The following is a 26,639-nucleotide window of genomic DNA, read 5'->3' as shown; positions in this document are numbered from 1 at the left end:
ATGCTGTAGAGCTTGGTGACCACTAACAGTTAGATTTTTTATGTGACACAGAATTTTTAAATTAATAATTGTACTTCAATAGTATCTTTCATACCAGGATCTCTTGGCACTTTTAAAGCATGAATTAAGCCTCATTGCATGCCAGACACATAAGTGAGCAGAATTATTGTTCTCAGTGGGCAGATGGAGACACTGCATCCCAGAGCAGTGAAGTGACTTGCACAGTATATCAGTGGCAGAACTAGGGGTAGGACTCTTAGGATTCTTCACTCTAGTCCTTTGCTCTAATGATTAGGCATGATTCTGTCTTCTAAGGCTTAATCCTGCAAGGCACATTACTTTACTGGTCAGGGGCCAGTGTGCTCAGCACTCTGCAGGATGGAGCCTAAAGAGAGAGACCTCTCCATGTAATTCTGGAGGTCAATAATAAAAATCCCAAGCCAGAGTTTTCCAAGGCAGGGAGCATCCATCCAAATAACCTTGAGTGTGGTCCCAAGTTTCTCAGCATGGGGCTCCTTTCTTTGTCTAATTGTCAAAGTGGCACCACCACAGAGTTGCAAAATGTTTACGCAGTTATTTTGTCAGTGGGGAATTTGATATTAATAGAGAGAGAGTATGATTGTTACATTGTCTACTTACCCAAATCCTTTAGTTTACTCGCCCTTTCAGATACTTACTCCTCCTCCCACCCCCCTTCCCCCCGAATATCATGAAAGTTCCAAAGTGACATGTAGGACTATTATTGTTTGAGCTAATCTAGTCTCTGATTATTAGGGATGGAAAAATGAGTTCAGATAGAATAAGAACTGTCTTAAACCTTGACCTCAAACCTACCTTATTGGAGTTCTGAATAAATGTGGAGAACTTGTTGCCTCAGTATATCTGGCTTGTATCCAGTGCTGGAAGCAGGCGTCCTGAAATACTGCAAGAACAGCTTCTCCTGTGAGATTTCTAGCCCAATTTGTAAGAAACAAAAGGCTGGGAATGACCTCTTGAACTTTTAGGTGCTTAGCCAAAGTATTACCATTTGGAAATCACCTGTCATTATTAACTATGTTGTTACTTCATAGACTCAGTGAAATATATATTTAATAATTTATAGGTCACAGAAAACATCAGTTTAAAAAACCACAAACTGACAAGGTTACATAGTATTGAATGCTGCGTGGTGTGGTCCACTCAGCCAACCAATGGGGCTAACCTGGAGTAATTTATTTCAGTAATTTTTGCTCCTACTAATTTACCATTGTGTCTTTTGTGTGTGCGCACAATGAAAACTGCAGAGATCACTGTGACACTTCTGGGGGTACCCAGGGTTGTGAGGCACTTCACTACCACCTCCCCTTAGTGTGAGGAATTCTAGTCTGTGCCTGCCGTGGGTCAGCTCGACCAGCTACGGGCACCGCAAGCACTCATCTCTGGGCCTGCCCACAGGCCCTGCTGGCACTCTACAGTTTAGTGATTGGTGCACTCCAACCCCCGAGCCCTACGTGCGTCTCCCTGGAGTGTCCAGCCCCTGTGCCACTGGACACTCGCGGTATTCATGCGTTCACCGCTTCCAAAGAAACAGTACAGCTGAGCTTACCAGTTTTACCTCAGATCCCTGCTCCACTTAACTCATAACACTTGGGTTTGTTTCTAGTAAAATCAAGAATGAGTTTATTTAACAAAGCATGGAGATTCAAGAAGTAGCAAGTAGAAGTACTGGAAACAAATGATTACATATAAAATAAAATCATAACAGCTATTCTGGAGCCTAGACTTAATCAGCAAGATACTCAAAATCCATGAAGCACTTTAGAGCTAGGCTGGCTGTGACCCTCCTTTCATGAGACATGCACGCTGTCAGTTTTCTGCTTAGGTGAAGAACTAGATGTGTCCCCTTGCACTCCAAGATGTACCAGAACAAGCCTTTGTCTTTGTTCATAAACAGAACATCCCCTGCTGCTTGATTCTGCCTGTAGATTTTCTCCCTTGTAGATTTCACAGTCTCTTAATTTGCACCTGGATATGTATACACCTAGGCATACAATACATAATACACAAACAGCCAGACAGGGAAATAGGTGTCTGCCTGAAAGGCACATCTCTGATGTATGTTACCTCCTTAATCTGCCTTAACTCCAAGACCTTCAGAACATAATTTTCAGTATAGATACGTAACTACTTAAATATTATCCGTATATACATTTTGCAATGATTATCATGACCAGTGGGCTACTGGCTCTTGGTAGATACCGCACATGCCACCCTTTGGTGAAAGATTATGAAGATAGCTCACCCAGGGATCCTTCTACAACATTATACACCCCCTATGCCCTCTGCCAGTTGTCACCCAGGAGTGGTCACAAGGACAATGTCCAGTAGATGTTTCCCTTTCTTAATCTTCAAGAATCCTTCGACTCTCTGGATTGTGACTTGATGTAGTATGCTTGTTGGTAGATCCCTGCAAATCCGCGGATATCCACATCTACGGATGCAGCTGTGGTTGTATTGTTTACCATCTTTGTGGATTGGATGTGGATATAATTATTCAGATTCAACAAATACCGGTGAAAGTTCACTTTGGCTTTGTCTTGTGTTGTCAGTTTGTCAGCGCGAATTGAAATTATCATTGCATCACCCCTCTGCATTTCCTTGCCGATTGACTCCAGAAAAGATTCCAAACTCTGTATTTGAAGAGCCAATGGAGAAAGAAATTCAAAAGAAATTAAGTGCTCATGCATATAGTCTGCAGGGAAATGAGAGAGGCAAATCACCAATTTTCACATTTCTTGTTGATGAAAACGGAGATACTATGGCTAGATGTGTTGCATGCAAAAAAGCTTTTACTAGTCATAAAACCGGTATGTCAAACTTACATAAACATAAATGCAGACTGGAATCGAGATCCAGTTTGCTGAAGAAATTCACCAAGAAATGGGTCGCTATCACACAAGACGTGAAGACTGCTGTGTCTCAGGAATTATTGAAGTCGTAGCATCAGACATAAGAACTTTCGAGGCAGTCTGCGGCGAGGGATTCCTAGTGTGTTCGCAATGTTTGATTAACATGGGTGCCAAATATGGTCAAATGGATGCTGGTTTGCTAATACTACATTCCACAACATTAGCCCAGCATGCCACATTGATGGCAGAAGAAAAAAGAAAACAAATCTCCATGGAGCTGAAAAACATTATTGGCACAGTGGGTGGAGGAGTTACCCTCGATCTGTGGATGGATGATTACAGAAAGGTTGCCTGTTTGGGAGTAACTGTTAACTATATAGAGCCTCAACAGTTCAGAATAGTGGAGTGGGTGCTTTGTGTGACTCAGTTTGACAGCAGGAAACCAAAAACTACAGAGAACATTCATTTGGCTGTTATTCGGGCACTCAGAAGACTTGACATACACAGCATTACCAACCAGATGGTTTTCGTTACAGACTGAGGAGTGAACATGGTTGCAGCCCTCAAATCCTATGTGCGAATAAGCTGCTCAGCGCACATTATAAATACCATACTTCAGCATGCTACCAAACTGGGAAACTGGAAAGAGGAAGCAGTGGCCGAACTGATCCACGCAAGCCAAAATCTTATTACTTCAGGAGATCTGGATTTCAAAGCAGACTGCAAACGTCTCTGAAAGGAGGTATAGAAACACGATGGAACAGCAAACTACTCACATTTAAGACAATCGAGGAGCAGTGTGGGACTGAATATATGAAATTTTGACACAAAAGGGGGATACTCAACTCATTGCTAGCTTTGTCCTCAACACCCTGAGCATCTTAATAGAGTTCCTGGAGCCCTTCAAGGAAGCTTCAGATGCACTAGAGCAGTCATCACAGGCCACTTTCCACTTTGTGCCCATTTAGAGCAAAACACTGAAAAAGCATCTCCATGCTTCTACCACTGATGTAAATAGTCATGTAAAAAGTCAACTCAAATCCAAAGCCTGGCAATGTCTCATCAAAATGTTTGAAATCAAGCCTATGCACAGAATCATGGTTTTTCTGCATCTACAAATGAAGGGATGAACGTTTTTTCACTGAAGAAGAGAGACAGGCAGTTTATCGTGAGATCAAGAAGCTTGTCTCATTGCGGAAGAAAAATATTCCTGCAATGAATCTTATGCTTCTTTTGTCAGCTACACAGACACCATCACCAAAGAAGACAAAAATGGTCACATACAGAGTCTGCGGATTTGCATAGTGAATGGGGAAGTGAAGATGAAGTGTCAAAGTATGTCACCCTGAAGCTGGCAAATAACTGCTGCAAAGCAATTGCTGGAGTGGTGGAGACAACACAAGCACAACTTTCTCCTTCTCAGCTGAGTTGCGCTGTTTGTGCGTTCCATTCCCGCATCCAGTGCACGCTCTGAGAGAGTCTTCTCCGTCTCTGGTTACACAATTAATGAGAATCGTACTTCACTTAAGCCAGAAACCGTGGATGATTTCATGATTTTACACAGTAATTTTTCAAAGAAAATCAGCTGTCCCAAGAAAGACATCTAAGACAGAGTCCCACAGTTCAGGGCTGGTAGAAGTCACAAGGTAAATAGGCAGTTGACTTTTTTATTTTGTAGTTCAGTTTGTGATTTTGAACATTATTGACTTGAGATGTTTGTTGTTACTTTTATGTAAAAGGCTATTTGTAGCCTATTGTATAATAAGGTTGATGTTTAAAATAATAATAACAACAATAATAATAGCGTGTGCATGTATTAAGCCATATAGCTTTCTTATACAGCACACACACACACACAGAGGCACAGTGTGATAGGATGTGGATGCAGATACATATAAAGGTGGAGTGTGGAAGTTAGTGATCACGGATGCAGAGCTACATTTTTGTATCTGTACAGGGCTCTGCTTGTTGAAATCGCAAAGTGTAAAGCTCTGGGAAGGGAAAAAATGCTGAATTTCTCCTGACTGTTGTGAATAAATGAAAGTGATGAGTATAAGTTTCTAAATAAGTCTCCCTTGTATGTTGTCACTGTGCCTCAGTAGGTCACGGTTCAGAATGCCAGATATAGGACAAACTGCTGTGAAATGGGGAGATTCACCCCAAACTGTTGGTTATTCTATCATTAGCTATACCAAGTCAGTTACAAAAATAAACTTCTGTCTCACCACATTGGCTAACAAGAAGTTAAAAATCCAGTCTACTTCCTGTCCCAAATAAAGCTCATATCCCAGTCTGTGGAAAGATACGGGTACAAGATGGAGTCCAGGGTCACATGAGCATATCACATATCCTTACATGACTTGCTGACTCACAGGGGGTAGCCGTTGGTTATATCCCCGCTAAGGCGTCCACAGGAAGACTTACTGGGTGGGATGAATTTAATAGGTTACACAGTTACTGTTTTTACATGTTGTTTTGCATCCCTAGTCTCCATGCCCATTTGGTGCTTTTCCCCTCTGCTGAGACTGCCAGCAAGGTTGCTAACTAATCAGCAATGCTGATTGTTTTTGTGATGTGGATAAGATCCCAGTGTGGGATTATCACAGCCTTTTCTATTTGGATCTCCAATCTATTTGGAGGTTTCATAGGGTTTTAAATGTTGATTTTTAAGATGTTTTCCACCTGTTCTTCATCTGCTACTTATTGTGTTTGTGAAGCATGTGGCCCAGTGGCTAGGGCACTGGACAGGGACTCAGGAGACTTGGGTTCTGTTCTTGGATCTACCCCTGGCCTGTGGAGTGAAATTGGGCAAATCTTTGTGCCTCTGTTTCCCCATTTGTAAAATTGGAGTGATACTTATCTCCCTTGTAAATTGCTTTGAGGGTCCTATGTAAGAGCTAGCTAATAGTGTTATGTAAATAAAATTTTCCCATCGATGGACTATATATCATTTATTACATAGATTTCCGCCATTACCAGAAACCAAACAAAATTTTACCCCGTCTTGTAATTAATACTAATGCCTGATAGGGTAATGGTGATGTCACCCTTGTGTAGTACTGGCTCTGACTAAGCTGTAGTGTTCTGACTTGTTTGGAGGGTACCTTTCTCTCATGTAGTCCATTTCAGAAATAATTTTGTTAATGCATGTAAGGAGCTTTTATATTTAATCAGATTTGTCTATTTAAAACTCTGGGTATAAATTAGCATGATTTTTTTTGTCACCATTTGAGGGTTCATTATAATCCCTTTTATATCCCTAGAATCCTTCAGTTTCCCTCTTCTTTAACCATCTTCACCCCACTCTCACGGCTTCAGGTCACAACATCCATCTTCTCAGCCAGAAATGACCCAGATAGAGATTGGCTTTGATCCTGTCAATGCTGTGCTTTAATGAGCGAGAGGCATTACATCTAAGCAATCGAGAGTAATCTACCCCTCCGTCCCCCCATCACAGCTGAGTATGCTGCCTCTCTGTCACTCCTGACCATAGAATTTGGTGCTTCAATTTGCAGAATTTTCGTGGACCTTGTTCCTGTCCAGATTCATGTAATTTTGCTTTAAGGTTTAGATTCAAGTGAATCCAGAAGTTCAAAGCAAAATTCAGCCTAAATTACAACTCAAAATCATGTCGTCCCAGGTGTTACTTCCACTCACCCAAGTTTGTCAAAAGGTTTGTGAACCAAAGCACACCTGGCCAAAGGTTCTGATTTGTAATGAGTCCTAAAGTCAAGTGAGTGTCATCTGGCTTTGGGCTTTGTTGTGAAAGTTTCATAAGAAGCATTGTCACTGAGCCACCAAACCGGCCCAAATTTAGGTCATCGGCTCATCATCATTGGGAGTCTTTAAATCAAGATTGAATGTCTTTTTAAAAGTTATGCCCTAGTTGATCCACAAGTTATTAGTCTTGATAACATTCACCTCTGAAATAGGGAAGAACAAGTTCCTCCATTATAGGAATGACTGGGTGAAATTTTGTAGTCTGTGTTTTGCAGGAGGTCAGACCAACCTTAATCAGTGAAACAATGATTTTTTTTTAATACTCTTCTTTCACTAAATCTAGATGGCAAAACCCTGAATATCTAACACTGTAATATACTCTGCATATCTTTTCAATTTAAAGGCTCGACTCAATAAAAAATACATCCCTGCAGGGTCAAAGATGAGACCAGTATGGAATATCTTTTGTAATTGATGTATAAAGCATTATTTAATTAATGCTTCATCCCTGCCACTAAGATATGTGGCAGGAGTAAAGTTTCATTTAAGCAATAATTATGCAGTGATTATACTGAATGATATTTCATTTACTCAGTGCAGAATAGGAAATATAGCATTTTACTGTCAAATTGGTTGTTTTCAGTTATTTACTTATGGCAAGGTCAGCAGACTGAAAATAAGACCTGTCTTTTTTATTTTTCTTAAGTCTGTTAGAATTGTTTCAATGCTCTTTTCCACCCTTAAACCAAGCCAAATTCTCCCTCCCTTATTACAATATTCATGAATGCAACACTTGGTAATTGTACAACAATCCAGCAAGCATGTGTTTGCAAGATTCTATCTGCCAACATTCAAAAGCTATAAATAGGGACCTTTGGGGAGAAAAAATAGCTCTTTTGGGCTAAGAGTGCGTTAGGAGGGACAAATAGGTCAGTATTTTGCTGAAAAGTAGGGTTTGTCCCTTCTATAAAGGAAGAGCTGGAACATATTGCAAAATGGAAGCATAAAAATAATCTTTTTAAAAGAAAACTGATTTACTTTCAAACTCCCAAGTAGCTGTAATAAACAATGATAAGAAAATAATTGCTTTGGGCCAATTTTTAACAGCCTCACTTATGGCTTGTCTGCTCCGGAAAAAGGTCCAGAATAGCTACTATGGAATAGATATTGCTACTGGAAATGAATTAATCTAACCTGCACAAAGGCAGAATGTGCCCACATGGGGAGTTAGTTTGGGATAACTATTTTGCTTTAAATTCATATCCTAGCTATTTTTCACTAACTTCCATGTGAATGTCCCATGTAGAACAGCCTTTACTCTTAACAGCACCTTACTCTGTGTGATCCCATTGACCTTAGCAGAGATACTCATGGAGTAATGTGTTATTCAGTGGGAGTAAAGGCTGAAGATTATGAAAGCTATCTTGACAAGTGTGCTTATTTACACCTCAGGTAGTTTCATGGATTTCCAGGAGATTGCACAAAATGTAGATGAATGTAGAATTCTTGTCTTTTTAAACTAGTGGGGACAGTGATGAGAGAGAGGGCCAATACACCTGAAAAGCCAGTTTTCAAGGATTTCCTTGAGTATGCTTTGGGGAGGAGGTAGGTAAATCATTAGACTGAAGGATTCATTCATGTTCAGCTGGCAAATGCTCGGTGCTCTCATGTGGTATGAGTACAGTACTGGTACCATAAAGCAGATTGTGATGTTTAGTCATGACAATAATTTGTCACAAAAATCTCATCACATGACATGTAGGTGTTTTGTTGTGTGACTTTTAGTCATACTGAACTATTGTCTTTGAGCATATTCTATATAGCTTCTTATATTGTGCTTATCACTGTAGCTCCTTGCAATAGTGCACTGAGCAGTGTGCTAATATCCGTCATGCATTGTTTGTTTTCTTATCCTCTCTGCTGGGGAGAGAAGTGTATGCTGTGTTTATGTTAGTGAAGAAAAGGTCAAAGATATGTGCCTTGCACTTGGAGTTGAAGGTAGTGAAGTTTGTAATTGGCGTTACTTCCTGGTGGAGTTCATTCCATGGTCTTGAACTGCCTCCCAGAGAAGGTTCTGTGTCCTTGTTTGTAGAGGTGTGGTCATATGCTGTGAAGAATAGGTAGAGCTGTGGGTTATCTGCATATTGCTGGCACTTAAGGTCTGTTCACCTAGTGGCTGCATATAGGTGTTGAAAATGACCGGAAAGAGATTTAATCCTTATGAGCATAAGATATGCTTTAGTCAAACACAAATTATTGGGCTCTATACTAACTGGATGAAATTCTATGGCCTGTGTTATACAGAAAGTTAGAATAAATGATCATAATGGACTGTATTAGCCTTAAAATCAAATATGCCTAGCATTAAATATTATAAATCAGGGTTCTAACTGCTGGGGCCAAAATATCAACCACAAAATGTCCCATAATGATATGTTTGGGGCCAAATGTGATGCAACAGAAATGTGTTTAATAACAATACGTTTGCCATGTCAACCTGCAGCTAGATCTGTCAGAACCATATGTCCAGGTCTTAAAAGCCATGGCGTGAAGGCTTGGATCCAGAAGTAACTTAGTCACTGAGATGCCTACTTTTCCTGTTTCCTCAAAAGAAATCCAATATATGCACTCTGGGTCACCTAGCCCTTTTGAATTTTGATTTACACAGCATTCTGCTGATGAATTCATGACCATGCTCATTGATATGAGAGAGGCTGTTTGTTTGAGCATCTCAGTTGCATAAATGACCAAGAAAACCTCTGATATGTTATGTGGTGCATAAATGAAAGCAAGATTGGAGTCTTAGTTTAGAAGTGAGATAACTGAGAGAGGAGATGTGGTCTGGAGGCCTGAGCCCAGGAATTTGAGTTCTAATTCCAGCGCTAAATTCTTCTGTGGCCTTAGGCCTCAAGCACTTCAACTCTTTGCCTCCGTTTCTTCAACAATATAATGGAGATAATAATATTTTACCTGACTCCAAGGAATGGCGTGAGAATTGTTCAATTAATGTTCATGCAGTGCTTTGACTAGTAAAAGTGCTAAATAAGTGCTAGGTATCGCTCTACAAGCCTCATATCAGTGGAAGGATGAGCAAAAGTTTAACTAGGTTTTAAAAAATCAGATTAATTGAGAACCAAATGAGAAAATAAGCTCTTGTTTGATTACATATGGCCCAGAAAATCAAGTAGTGAACTTATCAGAGCAGACAGGATGGAAAACCACCGCTTCTATTACAATGCGACAAGTGGTAATGCACTCGGGTTTAAATCCCAAATGAAAATATTTGTAGACTCTGGACTAACGCACTCCCGGATTGCTGTTCAATATTTGTTGGCAGTCCATTTCAGGGGAAGGTTGCAGAAGCATAATGCCATGTCATTCTGGGCTGTGTTAACATCATTTTGTTGTAGGTCAGACATGGGAGTTAAGTATCGCACTCTGCTTGGCAATGGCGAAGCCTCAGCTGGAAAATTGCATCCAATTTTGAGCACCACACTTAAGAAAGATGTGAACAAACTGGAAACAGTCCAGAACAGTCCACAAAAATGAGCAGAGGTTTAGAAAATGTAATCTGTGATGAAAGGTTGAAAGAATTTGGCATATTTAGTCTAGAGAAGAGAAGGTTGAGGGGAAGCATAACAGTCTTAAAATATGCAAAAGGTTTGTTATAAACAGGATGGTGATCAATTGTTCTCCATGTTCACCGAGGGCAGGACAAGAATTATTGGGCTTAGTTTGCAGCCAGGAAAGTTTAGGTTGGATATTAGGAAAGCCTTTCTAACTACAAGGATAGTTAAGCACTGGAACTGTTTACTTAGGGAGTTTGTGGGAACCCCGTCATAGGAGGTTATTGGACAGGTTAGACCAACAGCTGTCAGGAATGGCCCAGGTATACTTAACCCTGCCTCAGCACAGAGGGCTGGACTAGATGAGCTCTTGAGCCCTTCCAGCCCTACATTTTTATAGTGAAGGTTCATTTAGATACAATGTTAGAAAAGGAACCAGGAAAAGGTCCTTTTGATGTTCATGATTCCATCACTGAATCTCTGCTCCCTCAGTTGGAAAGGTAGACAGGGTAGTAAGGAACTAGGAAGGTTTTGGTTAGACTCTATCTAACTCCTTGAGCTCATGTGATCCTAGTTTTTCCCTCCTAAATCCCCTGCAGTGTTTGAATAAACCATGAAAACTCTTCAGTAATGAGTCCAGTCAGTTGAAGGGAGTAGCAGTGCTGTATCCCTATTTATATTTTCTAACAAACCCTACTTCTAATGAATCCACTTCCATTTTATTTCATTCTGTGTGCGCTATACACCACACACAGCTTCCTCTTCCAGCAAAAACTGAAGACAACTGATTTTACAACCTCTGAGCTTCCTGCTGTTCATTTTATCTCACATCAGTCTATGTGAATTTCTTCTTATCAGGGACAGATGTACAGTTTCTGTGTTATTTAACACACAATTGCTTGCTTTCCCCTCTCAACACCTAAGGAAATAACCTAGATGATTATAAAAGCTTTTGTACCAGGTTCATTTTATTTTAATTGACCGGTAAAAGCAACTGGTATATAAGCTGCTTGCTTCAGTATCCCTGCCTAAGCCACTGGCCAAACAAAATTACTGGCTCCAGACAAAGAGAAATAATAGTGACAACAGGAAGAATTGGCTCTGAGAAGACATCAAATGAGTGTCAGCAAATGCTGTGACCCCCAGTGTCTATTTGCTGGTTGTTCTGAACTCTTTGTTTGACATTTAGAAATGTCAGCATTTTTTAAAAAATTTGTTTTACAATATATTCTGTTACGCTGAAAACATTTTTGCAACATCTTTGGCAACTCTGGAAACTTGCCAAGAGCATCAAGGGCCACTCTACTTAATTTGCATGCCTATTTACATCAGGGTGTTTGTTTTTCAAATTGACAGTATGTCTATTGTAGCCTCTATGCACATATTAAAAAAAAACCTCTATAAAATCACCTACTTACATTTATCATATATGAACTAATGTCAATAAATGACGTTAAAAATCCTCTTCTGTGTTTATCTGCGTAACAGTTTTGCCTTTTTCTGTTTTATGCATTTTTAAATTTCTGCTGGCTATAGAGACAGCCAGCCATTATGTGTTCAGTGTAGTCTGCCTAGGACTCACACAACATGTGCTCTCTCATGTAAGGTGAAATTCGCCACTATGCATAAAACAAAGCCTATACAGCACATATGCTCTAATTTGAAGGCATATGTGGTCTGTAGGCCTTTCTGGGCCCTCTGAGTAGGGGTGATTTTCACTTGGGGACTTTACAGTTGTTCTTTTTTCTTCTGTTGCTCTCTTAATCTAAAATAAAAGTAATTCTGATTGAATGTATTTGTTTGCTCTTTGAGTGTAGAGAAACGGATAACAACAACCACAAAATTAAGATATCAAAACCTTCCTTAAACCACTTTAAACTTGAGAACATCTACATGAATTAGTAGGTCATACAACGTGTCCACAAAATCAATTAATTTATCCATTGGCTCAACACAGACCAAAGTGAATTCTAGCCTCTTGGGTCTTCTGTTGAAAGTTCTATACACCCAGCCCCCAGATGTATAATTCTGCCACTAGCTAATTTCAGCTGGCAAGTTGGAGTGTGAAGAAATAGCCTCTTAAAAACACAGGAACCAAACCATAAAGGGCTTAAATACAGCCGGGGGAGAAGAGGGGGGAAATTCGGGCACATGACCGTAAAATTGGCTTATGCTTGTATCTCTCTAGATAGATGAACAGATTTTTTTTTTTTTTACCTATAGTTCACCAGAATGAAAACCCAGCAATTTGACCCAGCTATTTTTATTCATAGTTACAGGCTGACACACACTGAATTTGGCCTCGGGGCTGCCTCCTTAGTAACCCTGCCTCCTTAGTAACACCAGGCTGGAGCCTAATTTATGGTTCTAGAGAGTCCCCTCTCCCTTTCCATTTTGGAAACAGTAAAATGAGCTTTTCAATTCTGCATGTGAAATTAAAAGATATTGCGATCACTCTCTTCCAGAAAAAGCTTTCAGCCAGTAAAATATTCCTGAAACACTGTCATAGTATGAGCGTTCCGAAAAACGGCTAGCCAAATGTAGTGATGTAAAAATTCAGTAGTATTCAGAGCAAGATGGATAGTAGGGGAAACGACGTAAGCGGTCTTTAGGGGAAAAAACCCCGGCTCAGAACAGAGCTTACTCTTTTTTTTTAATCACTCATAAACATGATCCATTTTAGTTTAGTTACTTGTGTACTTTATTTAAAAGACAAATAGCTTTCCTTTCTCTTATGTCCTGTTGAACCCTTTAATAAATTATTAGGAAATAGGTGAAGGGTTTTCAAAATGTGGCTGTGGACTATAGATAAGGCTGCATGTCAATCACAGACGTCACGGATTCCGTGACTTTCTGTGACCTCTGTGACTTTTGCAGCAGCCGGTGCGGCTGGTTGAGGGGCTGCCCGAACACTCGGGCAGCCCCTGGGCCAGCAGCAGTTTGGGCGTGGGAGGGAGCTCAAGGCACAGGCAGAGGGTTGGGGTGCAGGGCGGTGCTTACCTGGCCGGGGGAGGCTCCTTGGAAGTGGCCAGCGTGACCTTGCAACTCCTGACCTACGTGGAGGGCCCAGGGAGTTCTGTGCGCTGTCCCTGCTTGCAGGCATTGCCCCCGCAGCTACCACTGGCTGTGATTCCTGGCTGTGAAACTGGAGCTCGGCAGGGGCAGCGCATGGAGCCACCCGACCTTCCCTCCCCCTAGGAGCTGCAGGGACATGTGGAGCCAGGTAGGGAGCCTACCAGCCCTGCCAACCTCCCTGGTTGGTCCTGGGCCACCCCCACCCCTCCCAGCACCTACGATGCCCCAAGACCGCCCCTTCCCCCCCCGAGCACCCGGCCCTAATTTTAGTTATGGGTAAATAGTACAAGTCATGGTCAATGAATTTTTGTTTACAGCCCGTGACCTGTTCAGGACTTTTACTAAAAATACCCGTGACTAAAACATAGCCTTAACTATAGGTGTCCTGTTAAGTATTCAGTGTTACCAACTCTCACAATTTTATTGAGAGTCTGGTGATTTTCTTAAAGACCCAGCTCTTTGAGTCATGTGATTATGGGAGCTTTTCCTTAAAAACAAAGAGGGTGCTAGCCACTGTGGTTGCAGAGAAAAGTTTAACATTTAAATTATGTTTGGTGGACAGGACTTAAGTCAAAATGCAAATATACTCTCTGAAGACTTCCAATTAAATGCAATCAAGCTGTAAGGTGCTTCTAATTCAGCCACTGTTCCTTTCAAGTATGAAATGCTACCTTCTGTGCTGGGTTGCCTTTTTTTGAACAATGTGCTGTCCCAAGTGCAGGCTTCTGGGAGTGGCTGTGATAATTAGCCAGCCGGTCACCTGTCCAAAAATATTCTGACTTTGGCTTCTTTTGTGAAGGACCAATGAAAACTAGTCTGTGAGCACACAGCCTTCCAGGAAATACATTATTAAAATGAAAATGCAACACACCATTTCCCTGAGACAAATCTTGTCCTGGGACACTCTCTCAAGGCAGCTCTTACCATTTTTAAGGTTGCTAGAGGGAGGAAATTAGGCCAGGCTTTTCCACAACCACCGTCACCCAACTGTTTCATGATAGTGCCTGGTGGTGGTTCTTACTGCTAGAGGGGGAAAACGGTGTTGGTCCCTGAGTTGCATAGCGTATGTGGAACTGCAGGGCTCTTAACTTTGCAGAGCCTCAAGAAGCTGCTTGCTTTGTTTGTCAGCTTCAGGGCTACCTGAAATCTTATTTATGCATAAGCTAAAAGAGGTTTCCCCTGCATTTAGAGCTTCCATTCTTCTTCGTTATGATGGCTTCCCTCATTTTAGTTAGGCCTGCAGTTCAATTATCATCTGCAGCACTTGCCTTATGACCCATTGACAGGTATTTAAATAATTAATATTTGAAATATTAAAGAAGAAAGGTTAGAGGTGCACAGTTGGCAAGAGTGATTGATTGTTGCTGCTTTTAATTTATCATCATGTCACTGTATCTTCGTAGTAGAAAAAACATTACCAGTTATGCTCTCTCATTGAGAGGAAAGTTTTAGGGCCGAAGCCAAAACCCAGTGAAGTTAGTGGAACGACTCCAGTAGATTTGAGTGGGTTTGGGATCAAGCTGTTTCTGCACTGAGGCGGTGTCCACAATGGTAGATTGAAAACATTTCTCATTTCTACCCATGTTGCTTTTTCATTTTCTTACACTGCTTTGAAACTTTCCAGTTGCATTAGTAAAAATGTGCAGAGCCCTGTAAATCTGCAAATCATTTTTGCAGATTGCGGATCGGATGCGGATGGAAATTGTGTATCCATGCTGGGCTCTAAAAATGTGTCCTATGTGGGGGTATGAGGAAGATTGTCTCACCTAAAGCTCTGCCCACCGTCTAAGATGAAATCATGTTTGAAATTATTTTCACATATGGTTGCAGCCTGGGGTGGTTGCACCCCCATCTAGTACAGTCAAAAATCATATTACAATCTTGTTCAAAAACCATGCTACAGACTGCCCCAGGGAGAGTACGGTACCATTTCAGCTAGTTCTGTTGTTTGGGAAAATAAACAAGGACCAAAGTGATCCTGTCCATGCTGGACAGGAAAGCTGTGCTAGGAACAATCAGTTTTGTTGAGTCTTTCATAGTTCAAGCTGTAGTTTAAACAGAGCCTACCCTGTGTCAACACAAGGTTGACAACATGTGTTACATATGATTATCCTGCTGAATCCCCATGACCTTCAACTGTAGTTAAATGTAATTTAACTACTGGTATAGGCAGAGCCAAGCCCCATTCAACACTCAATAGAGAATGCGTGATTGCCCCCTCTTGCATTGGGTAATGAATGTGTCTATAAATCGGTGGCCCATTTGCTAGCAGAGACTGGGCTAGGTCAGAGTAATTTAGTGTCGTCTTTGTGCAGCACAACTTACCATGCTGCAGCACTATGTTCAAACACGGCAGTGTCCTGTCTGTGCTCTAATGCTGTTTTTGTCTTGGCAGTGGGAATGGAATCAAATTGTTTGAAACATAGTGTAGATGGGCTCTTAGAAAGAAGAGGTTGGAATTTTTGTACTAAATATTACATACCGTGTAGTTTGGATCCTGCAAACCCATACTCGGGCAAGTAGTCTTTACTCATGTGAATAGTACCATTGAAGTGAATTGAAGTCCTTGCCTTAGTTAGGGTTTGCAGAGTGGGCCCTACAGTTCCTTATTAAAGTTATTTATTTCTTGATTCTGTTTCATTTCTGTATCATTTAATTTTCCATGCATAAATGAAGCTATAATTTTTCACTTAATTGCTGCTTTCGGATACCTGCGCGTGCGCGCGCTCTCCCTCGTTCTCTGTGTGTGTGTGTGTGTAAGCATTGGCTATCCAGTATTAATTCTGCATTGCCTAATCTGTAATCAGTTAAGTATAAGGCAATCCCTGGTGGTTGGTGATGGTGCTGGAAATGTCACAAGTACAGGCCCCCAACTAAAGGCAGGGGGGAAATGTGTACACTTTATCAGGGCCCACCCATTGCCATGGGGCCCAGCCAGAGCGCCACAAGCCCATCACCGTGTGAAAAAAAAATCAGGCTAAATTGTGGATGTTTGAGTTTGACTAAATGTTATTTGTATAATCTCGGTGAGTATCTTTGTACCTTATGCAACTATGCAGTGTCCAGATCTCTCAAGATTTACCTGGGCCAATCAGAAGCAGTTTTAGAACTGAAGCAACATCAAGAATCTCTCTTGATTCAGAGTCCGCTCTCAGTGCTGATATTATTGAAGAATTAAAGCAACTTTGACACCGGTGGCCATCAGAGAGGACTAAAAAAGATTTAATGGTGAGACACTCTGAGGATTCATATTCTGTCACCTCTGAAGATGAGAGTATTAAGAAGGAATATGTTATATGCAGATTTGGACAGTGTTATCTAAGAATTGGAAGGCTGATTCAAAGAATCAATGACATTTGTTTTATCTTCCATTTAGTCCTAAAATATGTCTCACTGGAGCCTGAGGAACTGAAGGAACTATTCAAATATCTGGTTCTCAAGTATCTTCAGGCTCTTTTGGAAAACTTTTCATGTGAAATGCTGTATCTGAAAAAAATCTTCAAGACTACTTTTGGAAAAGAACTTGAACTGCCACCACCAGTTAATGAGATTTACAACAAAAAATGCAACTAATTTTCAGTGAAGTGTGTATAGCCCTATGAATGTTTTTCACGTTGCCAGTGACTGTGGCAGACGCCAAAAGAAATTTCAGCAAGCTGGCACTCATCAAAAACTACAGATGATCTTCTATGGCACAAGAATGCTTAAGTCATCTTGCTGTTTTGTCTATTGAGTGTGAACACACAAGAAATATTGACTTTAGTGAGGTCATGCATGACTTTTCAATGACAAAGGCCAGAAACATAAAGTGATAAGGCTTATCTGTGCCATTTCAGAAATAAAAAATTTTCTTTCTTTAAGTAGGTGGGTGAATTGGGATGGGGGCCCATGTTATGGGTTTGTCCTGGGTCCAGTGAAATGTTGCTTGGGGCCTGCACAGGTAAGTACTTTCGGTGTCACATCCTTCTTAGCTAATCCTAAAGCATTTTGCCTCTTTGGCTATTATTTATAAAGTTTGACTGGGACACTTTTTGTTCATTAGAAATAACTACTGGAATTTACAGTTACCTTGTTCTTTATTCAGGTAGGAGAACAAAATACACACCAATGACAAATTTGAAACTGAACTTTATTTAGGGGGAAAAATTGTGTTGGACATTTCAGCACTTAAAATAGAAGGAAAAATCTGTTCTTTAGCTGTAAAAATGTGTTTCCAGTTTGTGAGCTCTCATTAAACATATTTTTCTGCTTTACTTGCTAAGAAGTCTGCGAGCCTGATACAATCAACTGGTGTTTGACTGTTTAAATGGGAATGAAAAGGCAGGCAGAAAAGTTTAAGTGGACATTCAGTGGTCTTGATCATGCCAATCTGTCCTCTTCTCCTTCTCCTTGAAACTCAGATTCATTGCTTGCCTTTGGCATTCACTCTGGCTGAAATATCTGCCTCCTGGAAGTACGATATCTTGCCAGGACTGAAATCAAATCATATTGTTTTGTCATGAAATGGGCAAGGTTGAGTACTTTGGAAATCAACAACAGCTGTAGGTTCTCTAGCTATTTTTATTTGTACTGTAGCTATAATTTTTCTTGTGTGCGCGCGCCAAGGTTACAGGAGGAAAAGAAAATAGGTCCCCTGGGAAGATTCTTTTCCTCTGGAAAAAAAAATCTTCGGCCCCAAACAAAAATCCATGAAAGGCATAGCAGACAAAGCACTGTAGCAATTTGTTCAGCATTACATGTGCCCCTTGAGTTGGTTGTTAAAGTGACTTTCTAGAATGTTTGCCACATAAGTACCCCATTGAGGCTTGGTACCTCATTACCTTGGTATCTGAGCTGTAACAGAACTAGCAGAATCCACAGACATTCCTAGTGACACCTGTGTCAGCCTTTCGTAAAGTACCAGATCTAGTGATCTCTAGATTAGTGGCAGCAGAAAAATTTTATTTTAATTTGACTGTTTTATTTAGGTTTAACGTTCCCAGCTATGGGCCTGGGCCAAAATTCATAGAAGCCAATGGAAGATAGTGACTTCAGCAGGCTTTGGATCAAGCCCTAAAATCCAGCAAAGAATGCACAAGAAAATTAGAAATCAGATGCCCTTTGAGAGTCCAACCACAGGGATTTTCTCTTAGAAGCATCTGAAAACAGGATAGTCATTCACCGAGAAATGACAAGTCAGAGCCAACATTTTAAAGTTAAAGGTCAGCCCGAAGTGTATGTATTAAGTTATTGCATTAGCTGAAATGATTAATTTTTTCCATATGCACTTCTGTAACCCCACCTAATGATAGGCCTGTGTATTCTGGAGGCAGAGCTTCTTGTCTATAGAAGTGTTGTGATGTGAGGTGTTGTTGCTGAGGGTCTGGAACATGGGGATGGTTAGGATTTCCTGGAGTTCAGTGGAAGCACTTACTGGAGGAATTACTACTCCTCATGAAGAATGAAGATGTTGTCCTTAGGTCTGGGGGATAGCAAAAAGCAGCAGTTGGAAGGTGCAAAGGGAGAACAAAACTTTTTTCCAAACTGGAGCTTTATCCGAGTATGTCTACATTACAAAAAAAAAAAAAAAAAAAAAAGCACCCCACGGCAGTGAGTCTCAGAGCCTGGGTCAACTGACTCAGGCTTGAGGCTGAAAATACTAGCATAAATGTTCCTGCTTGGGCTGGAGTCCTGATTCTGAAAGCCAGTGAGAGGGGAGGGTCTTGGAGCCGAAGCTCCAGCTCGAATGGAAACATCTACACTTCTGTTTTTAGCCCCATGAGCCAAGTCAGTTGACCCAGATTCTGAGCTCACTGCTGTGTTTTTTTGTTTTTGCAGCATAGATGTTAGTGACTAGGATGTCCTTTCCTAATGAAACAACTCAGCAAATGTAGACATGGGTGGCTAGAAGCTGACCTGTTCTGTTACAGAAGCGGGAACCCTCACTGATGAGGTTGCATTGCGGTTATCTTTCCCAGGCAGCCATGAAAACGTCTACTTAAAGTCAGTTGGAATTTTGCCATTGAGTTCAATGGGAACAACGTAAGGCCATACGTGTGTACTGCATGCAGGTGTACTGTTTAATTAATTGGAAGAAATTTATTTGGGGAGAAATATTACTTTCATTTCATTTATTTTAGGTTGGTTGCTTGGGGGGAGAGGGGAGAGATCAGGTCCAATCCTGCAGCCTTTAGCCAAAACACCCAACATCTTGAGTGGATCTTTTGTAAGGAATTTGTGTGAATTATTACAAATTATTTTATGAATCTTGGAATGCATTAGTATAGATCTGTTTTACTTTTATGGAAGGCGAAAAAGAACAGAGCAAGGCATCAGTTGTTCTTACTCAGTAACCTAAAACTTCAAGATCTAAGCGCTGAGTCTGCCAGCATTTATGCACATGCTTAATTTTACTACTTTGTGTAGTCCTATTGAGTTCACTGTAATTTTATATTTCTTTTTTTAAAAAAAATAGCAAGTTAAGTGACTTAGGGAGTCAGTGAACTGAGGGGTGAGTTCTCTGATGCTATAAAATGGCATAGCTCCATTGACTTCAGTGCAGCTGGGCCAACTTACACTACCAGAAAATTTGGCCCTGTGTCTGAAAACAATGATTTCCTGGTTGTGTGAGCAATTAACTTGAGAACTGAAGAGAAGGAGCCTCAACTGAAGCTTGGAATTTGTGAAGTCCACTCCAGAGCCATCCATGGTCAAAGGGGTGGGATTAGCCTCTTCTCTCTTGCTAATGGTCTTAATTCTGTCAGGGAAGAAAACTGATTGGGACCTGGAGGGAACATTTAAAGACCATTGGTTTGTGTGTTCTACGTTCTTAAATAAATCCCCAAAGTTCTGGGGCTGTTGGAGATTTTGGAGCATGATTTTAATCTGATTTACACTAGTTATACAGCTCTGCAGCTCCACTGACTTTAATGGATTTACACCAGGGGTAGAGCAGAATCTGCCCCAAATGTACTGGGTAATTTTTTTCTTGCTGTTTTATATGTTCTTTTTTAAAATCATTTATTATTTATATTACACTCAGGATTGGGGCCCCATTCACAGTACAACAACACACAAAGACACAATCCCTGTCCCAAAGACTTGGAAACTATTATCTCTAATCTCTTTTCTTCTGCTGTCCCCTACCCATTTATAAATCTTCCCCCCACTTTTCTTAGTCCCTTAATATCCTTTGTCATCTTCCTCTTCTGCCATTCTCCCCTTTGCCATTTCATCCTGCTTCTCTCCCATAAGTGTTATTACCATCCACAAATTCAGCAGTTCCAGTTTGCTATGTTATCTACCTGCAAGATGCTGTCTTTCAGAGATTGAAGCATCATATTGTTGGTTCAGTGTTGCCATAATATAGTCTTATAGTCTGAAGCGAACCATGCAGAAGACTAATATTTTGGAGAGCAGTGTACTCTGCGTCAACAAACAGAGCCCTGAAGAGAGAGGCAGCAAGCACAATTCATGTCTACTGTAAGAACATAAGAATGGCCATAGTGGTGCAATGACCAGGCCATGGGTGGTAAGGCCTAGTGTTCCAAGCATGAGTCATGCCTTGTGGTTGGAGCCAAAGGTCAAAAACAAAGACAGTGTTGGGTACCAAGCTGAAGGTCAGACCTGGAGGCAGCGTCAGAGGTCAGGCAGAGGAAAAAGGCCCTGGAGTAGGGCAGGAAAGCAGGATCTGGGACAGGAGGACAGGAACCAGGAGCAGGTGGAGGCAGGAACTGGGAGTAGGCAGTAGTAGGAGGGGTCTGTAGTAGCAGCCACCCAGGGATTCCTCTAGTTCAGTGATTTTTTTCGACCTGTGATTCGCGGACCCCTGGGGTTCCACAGATTATGTCTAAAATTTCCAGAGGGTCCGCACCTCTATTCGAAATGTTTGAGGTCTTCAAATGAAAGATATATAGCACTCCTCAGCCAGTTGGGGAGCAGGGTGTTTCCACCAATTGGGAGTTTTGGGGGCAGGGCCCTCTGAGAGCTAACCGTTTGCTGGACCCTTCCCTGGTTACTCAGGTGAGCTGCTGGATGGCAGTTGAGGCCTGAGCACTGCCTAGGGACCAATAGGCCCGGATTCAAGGCCCAGGATCCCTCACAATTGGATCAGACCAGTGGTCGATCTAGCCCAGTGGTGGGCACCTGCGGCCCGTCAGGGTAATTCACTGGCAGGCTGCCAGATCGTTTGTTTACATTTGCACGGCCGACTGCAGCTCCTAGTGGCCACAGCTTGCTGTTCCCAGCCAATGGGAGCTGCGGGAAGCGGCATCCAGCACGTCCCTGCGGATTACCCTGACAGATGTAGCCCTCTCTTCCGACAGTGGCCAGTGCCAGATGCTTCAGAGAGAATGCACAGAACAGGACAATTTATCGAGTAATAAATCTTGTGTTGTCCAGTCCCAGCTTTTGGCAGTCAGAGGTTTAGTGAGACCCGGAGCATCCCTGGCCATCTTGGCTATTAGCCGATGATGGACCTATCCTCCATGAACTTTTTTAGAACCCAGTTATATTTTTGGTTTTTACAACATCCTGTGGCAGTGAGTTCAACCGGTTGACTGTGTGTTGTGTGAAGAAGTACTTTTGTGTTTATTTTTAACCTGCTGCCTATTAATTTGTTTTAGTGACCACTAATGCTTGTGTTACATGAAGGAGTAAATAACACTTCCTTGTTCACTTTCTCCACACCATTCATGATCTTATAGACCTCTGTTATAACCCCACTTAGTTGTTTCTCTTCTAAGATGAAAAGTCCCAGTCTTTTTAATCTCTCTTATGGAAGCTGTTCCATACCTCCAATAATTTTTGTAGCCTTCTCTGTATTTTTTTCCAATTCTAATACATCTTTTTTTTGAGATGGGGCAACTAGAACTGCGCTCAGTATTCAAGATGTGGGTGTACCAGGGATTTATATAGTGGCAATATCATATTTTCTGTCTTTTTACCTATCCCTTTCCTCATGGTTTCTAATATTCTGTTACCTTTTTTGATTGCCACTACACATTGAGCAGATGTTTTGAGAGAACTATCCACAATGATGCCAAGATCTCTTGGAACTAATTGAGACCTCATAATTTTGTATGTATAGTTGGGATTATGTTATCAAATGTGCATTTCTTTGCACCTATTAACACTGAATTTCATCTACCATTTTGTCACCCAGTTTTGTGAGATCTTTTTGAAACTCTTCTCAGTCAGCTTTGGACTTAACCATTTTGAGGAATTTTGTATAGTCTGCAAACTCTGCCACCTCACTGTTTACTCCTTTTCCCAGATCATTTATGAATTAGTTGATTGGCACTGGTCCCAGTAAAGATCATTCAGGGACCCTGCTATTTACCTCTCTCCAGTGTGAAAACTGACCATTTATTCTTACCCTTTGTTTTCTATCTTTTAACCAGTTACTGATCCATGAGAGGACATCGGTCTTATCCCATGACAACTTGCTTTGCTCAAGAGGTTTTGGTGAGGGACCTTGTCAAAAGCTTTCTGAAAATCCAAGTACACTATATCACTCTTGTCCACCTGTTTGTTGACCCCTCCTCAAAGAATTCTAATAGATTGGTGAGACATGATTTCCCTTTACAAAAGTCATATTGGACTCTTCCCCAACATATATGTGTGTGATAATACTGTTCTTTACTACAGTTGCAACCAGTTTGCCTAGTACTGAAGTTAGACTTACTGGCCTGTAATTGCCAGATCACCTCTGGACCATTTTTAAAAAATGGGTGTCACATTAGCTATCTGCCAGTCATCTACAGATGCTGATTTAACTAATATGTTACCTACCACATTTAGTAGTTCTGCAATTTCATATTTGAGTTCCTTCAGAACTCTTGGGTGAATACCATCTGGTCCTGGTGACTTATTACAGTTTAATTGCTCAATTTATTCCAAAACTTTCTCTACTGACATTTCAATCTGGGACAGTTCCTCAGATTTGTCACCTTAAAAGAATGGCACAAGTGTGGGAATCTCCCTCACATTCCCTGCAGTGAAGACTGATGCAAAGAATTCATTTCACTTCTCTGCAACAGCCTTGTCTTCCTTGAGTGCTCCTTTAGCATCTTGATCCTCCAGTGGCCCCACTGATTATTTGGCAGGCTTCCTGCTTCTGATGTACTTTAAAAAAATTGCTGTTATTTTTTGTGTCTTTTTCTAGTTGTTCTTCAAGTTCTTTTTTGGCCTGCCTGATTATGCTTTTACACTTGACTTGCCAGAGTTTATGCTCCTTTCTATTTTCTTCAATAGGATTTGACTTCCCATTTTTAAAGGCTGTCTTTTTGTCTCTAACCATCTGTTTTACTCTGTTGTTTAGCCATGCTGTCATTTTTTGGGGGATGTTCATTTAATTCGAGCCTCTGTTATGATGTATTCAAAAAGTTTTCATGCTGCTTGCAGGCATTTCGCTCTTGAGACTATTCCTTTTAATTTCCTTTTAACTAGCCTCTTTTTGTGTAGTTCCCCTTTTTGAAGTTAAATGTTACTGTGGTGGGTTTCTCTGGTATTTTCCCCCCTACAAGGATAAATTTAATTACATTATGGTTGCTATTACCAAGCAGTTCAGCTATATTCACCTCTTAGGCCAGATCTTGTGCACACTTAAGACTAAATCAGGAATTGCCTCTCTCCTCGTGGATTTCAGGACTAGCTGCTCCAAGAAGCAGTCATTAATGGTGTCTAGAAATTTTATGTCTGCATCACATCCTGAGGTGACATGTTTCCAGTCCATTGGGAACACAGATGACCTAAATTATTCCTATGGAGTTGCCCCCTGCTTATCCCAGGGTTGAATTGTATCCAGGGTCCATAAATTCTACCCAGCTGTCATCCTAATTAGAGCCGGGCAACTATGTCAGGTATTTTTTCTGTTTGTGTTTGTTTCTAAGCTATCACTGCTATTTCCATCTTTTAATGTGGACAATGCACTGATGAAATCCTTGATACTTTCATTCCAAATGAATAATTGTCTAGCAATTATAGGTTTATAAATTAAACGTTGCTGGCTTTATTTCATGCTTTTATCCATCCATAGCAATACCCCAAGGCAGAGCTCTCAATCTTTCTCAAGGGTGGACCACATCTTAATGGAGAGAGTGTCTCATGCACACTTCCCCTTCCCTTCACAGTTGTCTAACATCCCTCTGGGAACTACAGCAATTGCTTGCCCTGGAAAGATAAATCCAGTGGAGAGCTCTTAGCTGTGTTCATTGAAAAATCTTTGTTCTTTCTGAAAAAAGTTAATCACACCATCCCATCCATTTTTCCTCACCACTTCATCTCCCAATCCCTTGCATTCTGTTTCTCAGAAATTGAAACAAGAAGGAGATCTAACACCATGTGACCAACCATATCTCCACAGACCTCAAACAAGGGCTTTGTAGACAACTTGCAGTTTACAGATCACAGCTTGGAAATCTGTGACCTAAGCTTCCAGTGGCATTCCTTGGTAAATGCGCTTTGTAATTCGTAGGTTGGCTGTGGAGCCCTAACCCTCAACGGGACTGCTTCCAGTAGCCCATAAGATCCATTTATTGTGAGGGTAGGGAGTAGGGAAGGGGCTTAATTTTCTAATGAACTGATTAGTTGGCATTTGGATTTGTGGCATTACATAAACTGAACAACATGGGAGATGTGTAAATGGTTATCTCCATTTAAAATGCCATGTTTCGTACCTGCAAGATGAATGGACTGAGTTTAGAGGAGCAAAAAGCAGGTCAGGTAAAGGCATGAGTGCCATACCATGACTGGTACTTTAAATCAGATGGATCTGTTCGCAGTGGCTATGACTCCAGCATTTCTACATTGGTTTGGAACCTGTGGTAGATGTTTACTCTTCAGATTATGTTATGAGATGATTTCCAAAAGTGTTGAGAACCCATGAAAAGGAATGTTGAGATTCTTGTGTAATCATTTGACTCTAGTTGCGAAGGCTTTAAGAAAAACACCAATTTGCTAGACTTGTGAATTATGGCAAGAGTTGGCAACACTCGTTAGTGGGTATTTATATTTGTGGATTACATCACAATTGGTGTGTATAACACCAGATATTTGAGACATTGAAGACGTTGCATTCAAAGTGTTGAAAGAAAGACCGTTAAAGTTGTGATGTTGCATAGGACCCTATTTCCTTGTTGTGAAAAATGTCTCACCATTACTAGGCATTGCTACCTGTCAGAACTGATTTTTGTTATTGAATTGCCTGTATTCCTTTCATTGGAAATATGCCAAGGATACTCCCCCCCACACACACCCAAAGAAGGAAAACTCACTCCTAGGCAGGGCCTTCAGGTCGTGCTTCCACTATTTTTGCTATGGTGCTGCTGCTGATTATCCAAATATGGGTAGGATCAGGTTCCCATTTTGAACAAATATTTTTGTTCAACCTTATGTTGGCACACCTGGTCCCATGGCAGGTAAATGCCCAAATGCCATAGTCACTTAACCTGAGAACTTGAACTGACATGTTAACCAAATACAAATCACATCAGATCAAACTATTTGCTTCTTTTTAATTGCTTGATGAATACAGTAGACTGAGCAGGGTGAATTAATTTAAATCAAATTAATTTAAATCACTGATGTTAATGATGAATTAAATCAGCAGGCAGGAAACTTTTATTTAAATTGTTGATTTTAATAGTGTTTTGCATTTGTACTTTTTAGTTTCCTAAAAAAAATTTGATTCTGATTGGTTGGTGACCGTTAAACATGTAGATTTGCAACTAAATTTAGTCTTTACCCCAAATTTGGTGCTTCTTTTTGCTAACCAGAAACATATGCTATATGTATGTGTATTTATTTAAGCAATTATATAGCTTAACTTACATTTATTCAGAATCTTCATTTTTATATTTTGATTATGTTAAAAATGGTGAGTGATGTATTCCTTATTTACTCGATGATTAAATTATTACTGGCAATTTGTATCAAGTTCTGTTTGGATGGACATTCAAATTCAGTTAAAAATGCACAAAAAACCAGCATTTTTTATTAAATAAAACTACCTTAAATCAGACTAGATGATCCAGTAGTCCCTTCTGGCTTTAAACCCTATGCATAAATGTGCTGGATAAATAAGGAAAAGTTGATCAAAATATATTTTACATTTAAAACTAACTGTTTTTATTAAACAAATGAAGTATTATCTGTAGTTTAGTGAAATTAAGTGATTGTTTCTGGTCGCTATGCCCTTCAAGATTTTAGAACTAACCAGTCTTATCCTCTCACCTCATTTTTATTCATAGACTGGAAGAGGAAGACAAGCTTCCCTGCTTTTTCCATTCCCAGTAGGTTTCTTAACTTTGAATGAATTAGTCGTTTAACTGAACTAATTGAATAAACTGAAACGTAGAAATAGTTGCTCTGCACCTGCTGTCAAAAGCTGGTTTAGCACTTTAGCCAACTC

General features: G+C 40.7%; 1 protein-coding gene across 2 annotated transcripts in view; it reads left to right on the top strand.

Annotated features, from left to right (window-relative positions):
• VOPP1 (VOPP1 WW domain binding protein) overlaps positions 1-26,639 on the top strand; it is an 86,922-nt gene that overhangs the window by 18,402 nt on the left and 41,881 nt on the right. The window contains exon 2 of one of the 2 annotated variants that reach the window (XM_073332811.2): positions 22,630-22,693. The exons of the other annotated variant lie outside the window; for it this stretch is intronic. Within the exon in view, the coding sequence (XP_073188912.1) occupies positions 22,640-22,693 (54 nt within the window). The 5' untranslated portion in view covers positions 22,630-22,639. The remainder of the gene's footprint in view (positions 1-22,629; positions 22,694-26,639) is intronic. 2 annotated transcript variants of the gene reach the window in all.

This window comes from Lepidochelys kempii, chromosome 2 (assembly GCF_965140285.1).
Source record: "Lepidochelys kempii isolate rLepKem1 chromosome 2, rLepKem1.hap1, whole genome shotgun sequence".
Taxonomy (NCBI): Eukaryota; Metazoa; Chordata; order Testudines; family Cheloniidae; genus Lepidochelys; species Lepidochelys kempii.
This window is presented reverse-complemented; position numbering and strand designations above follow the sequence as displayed.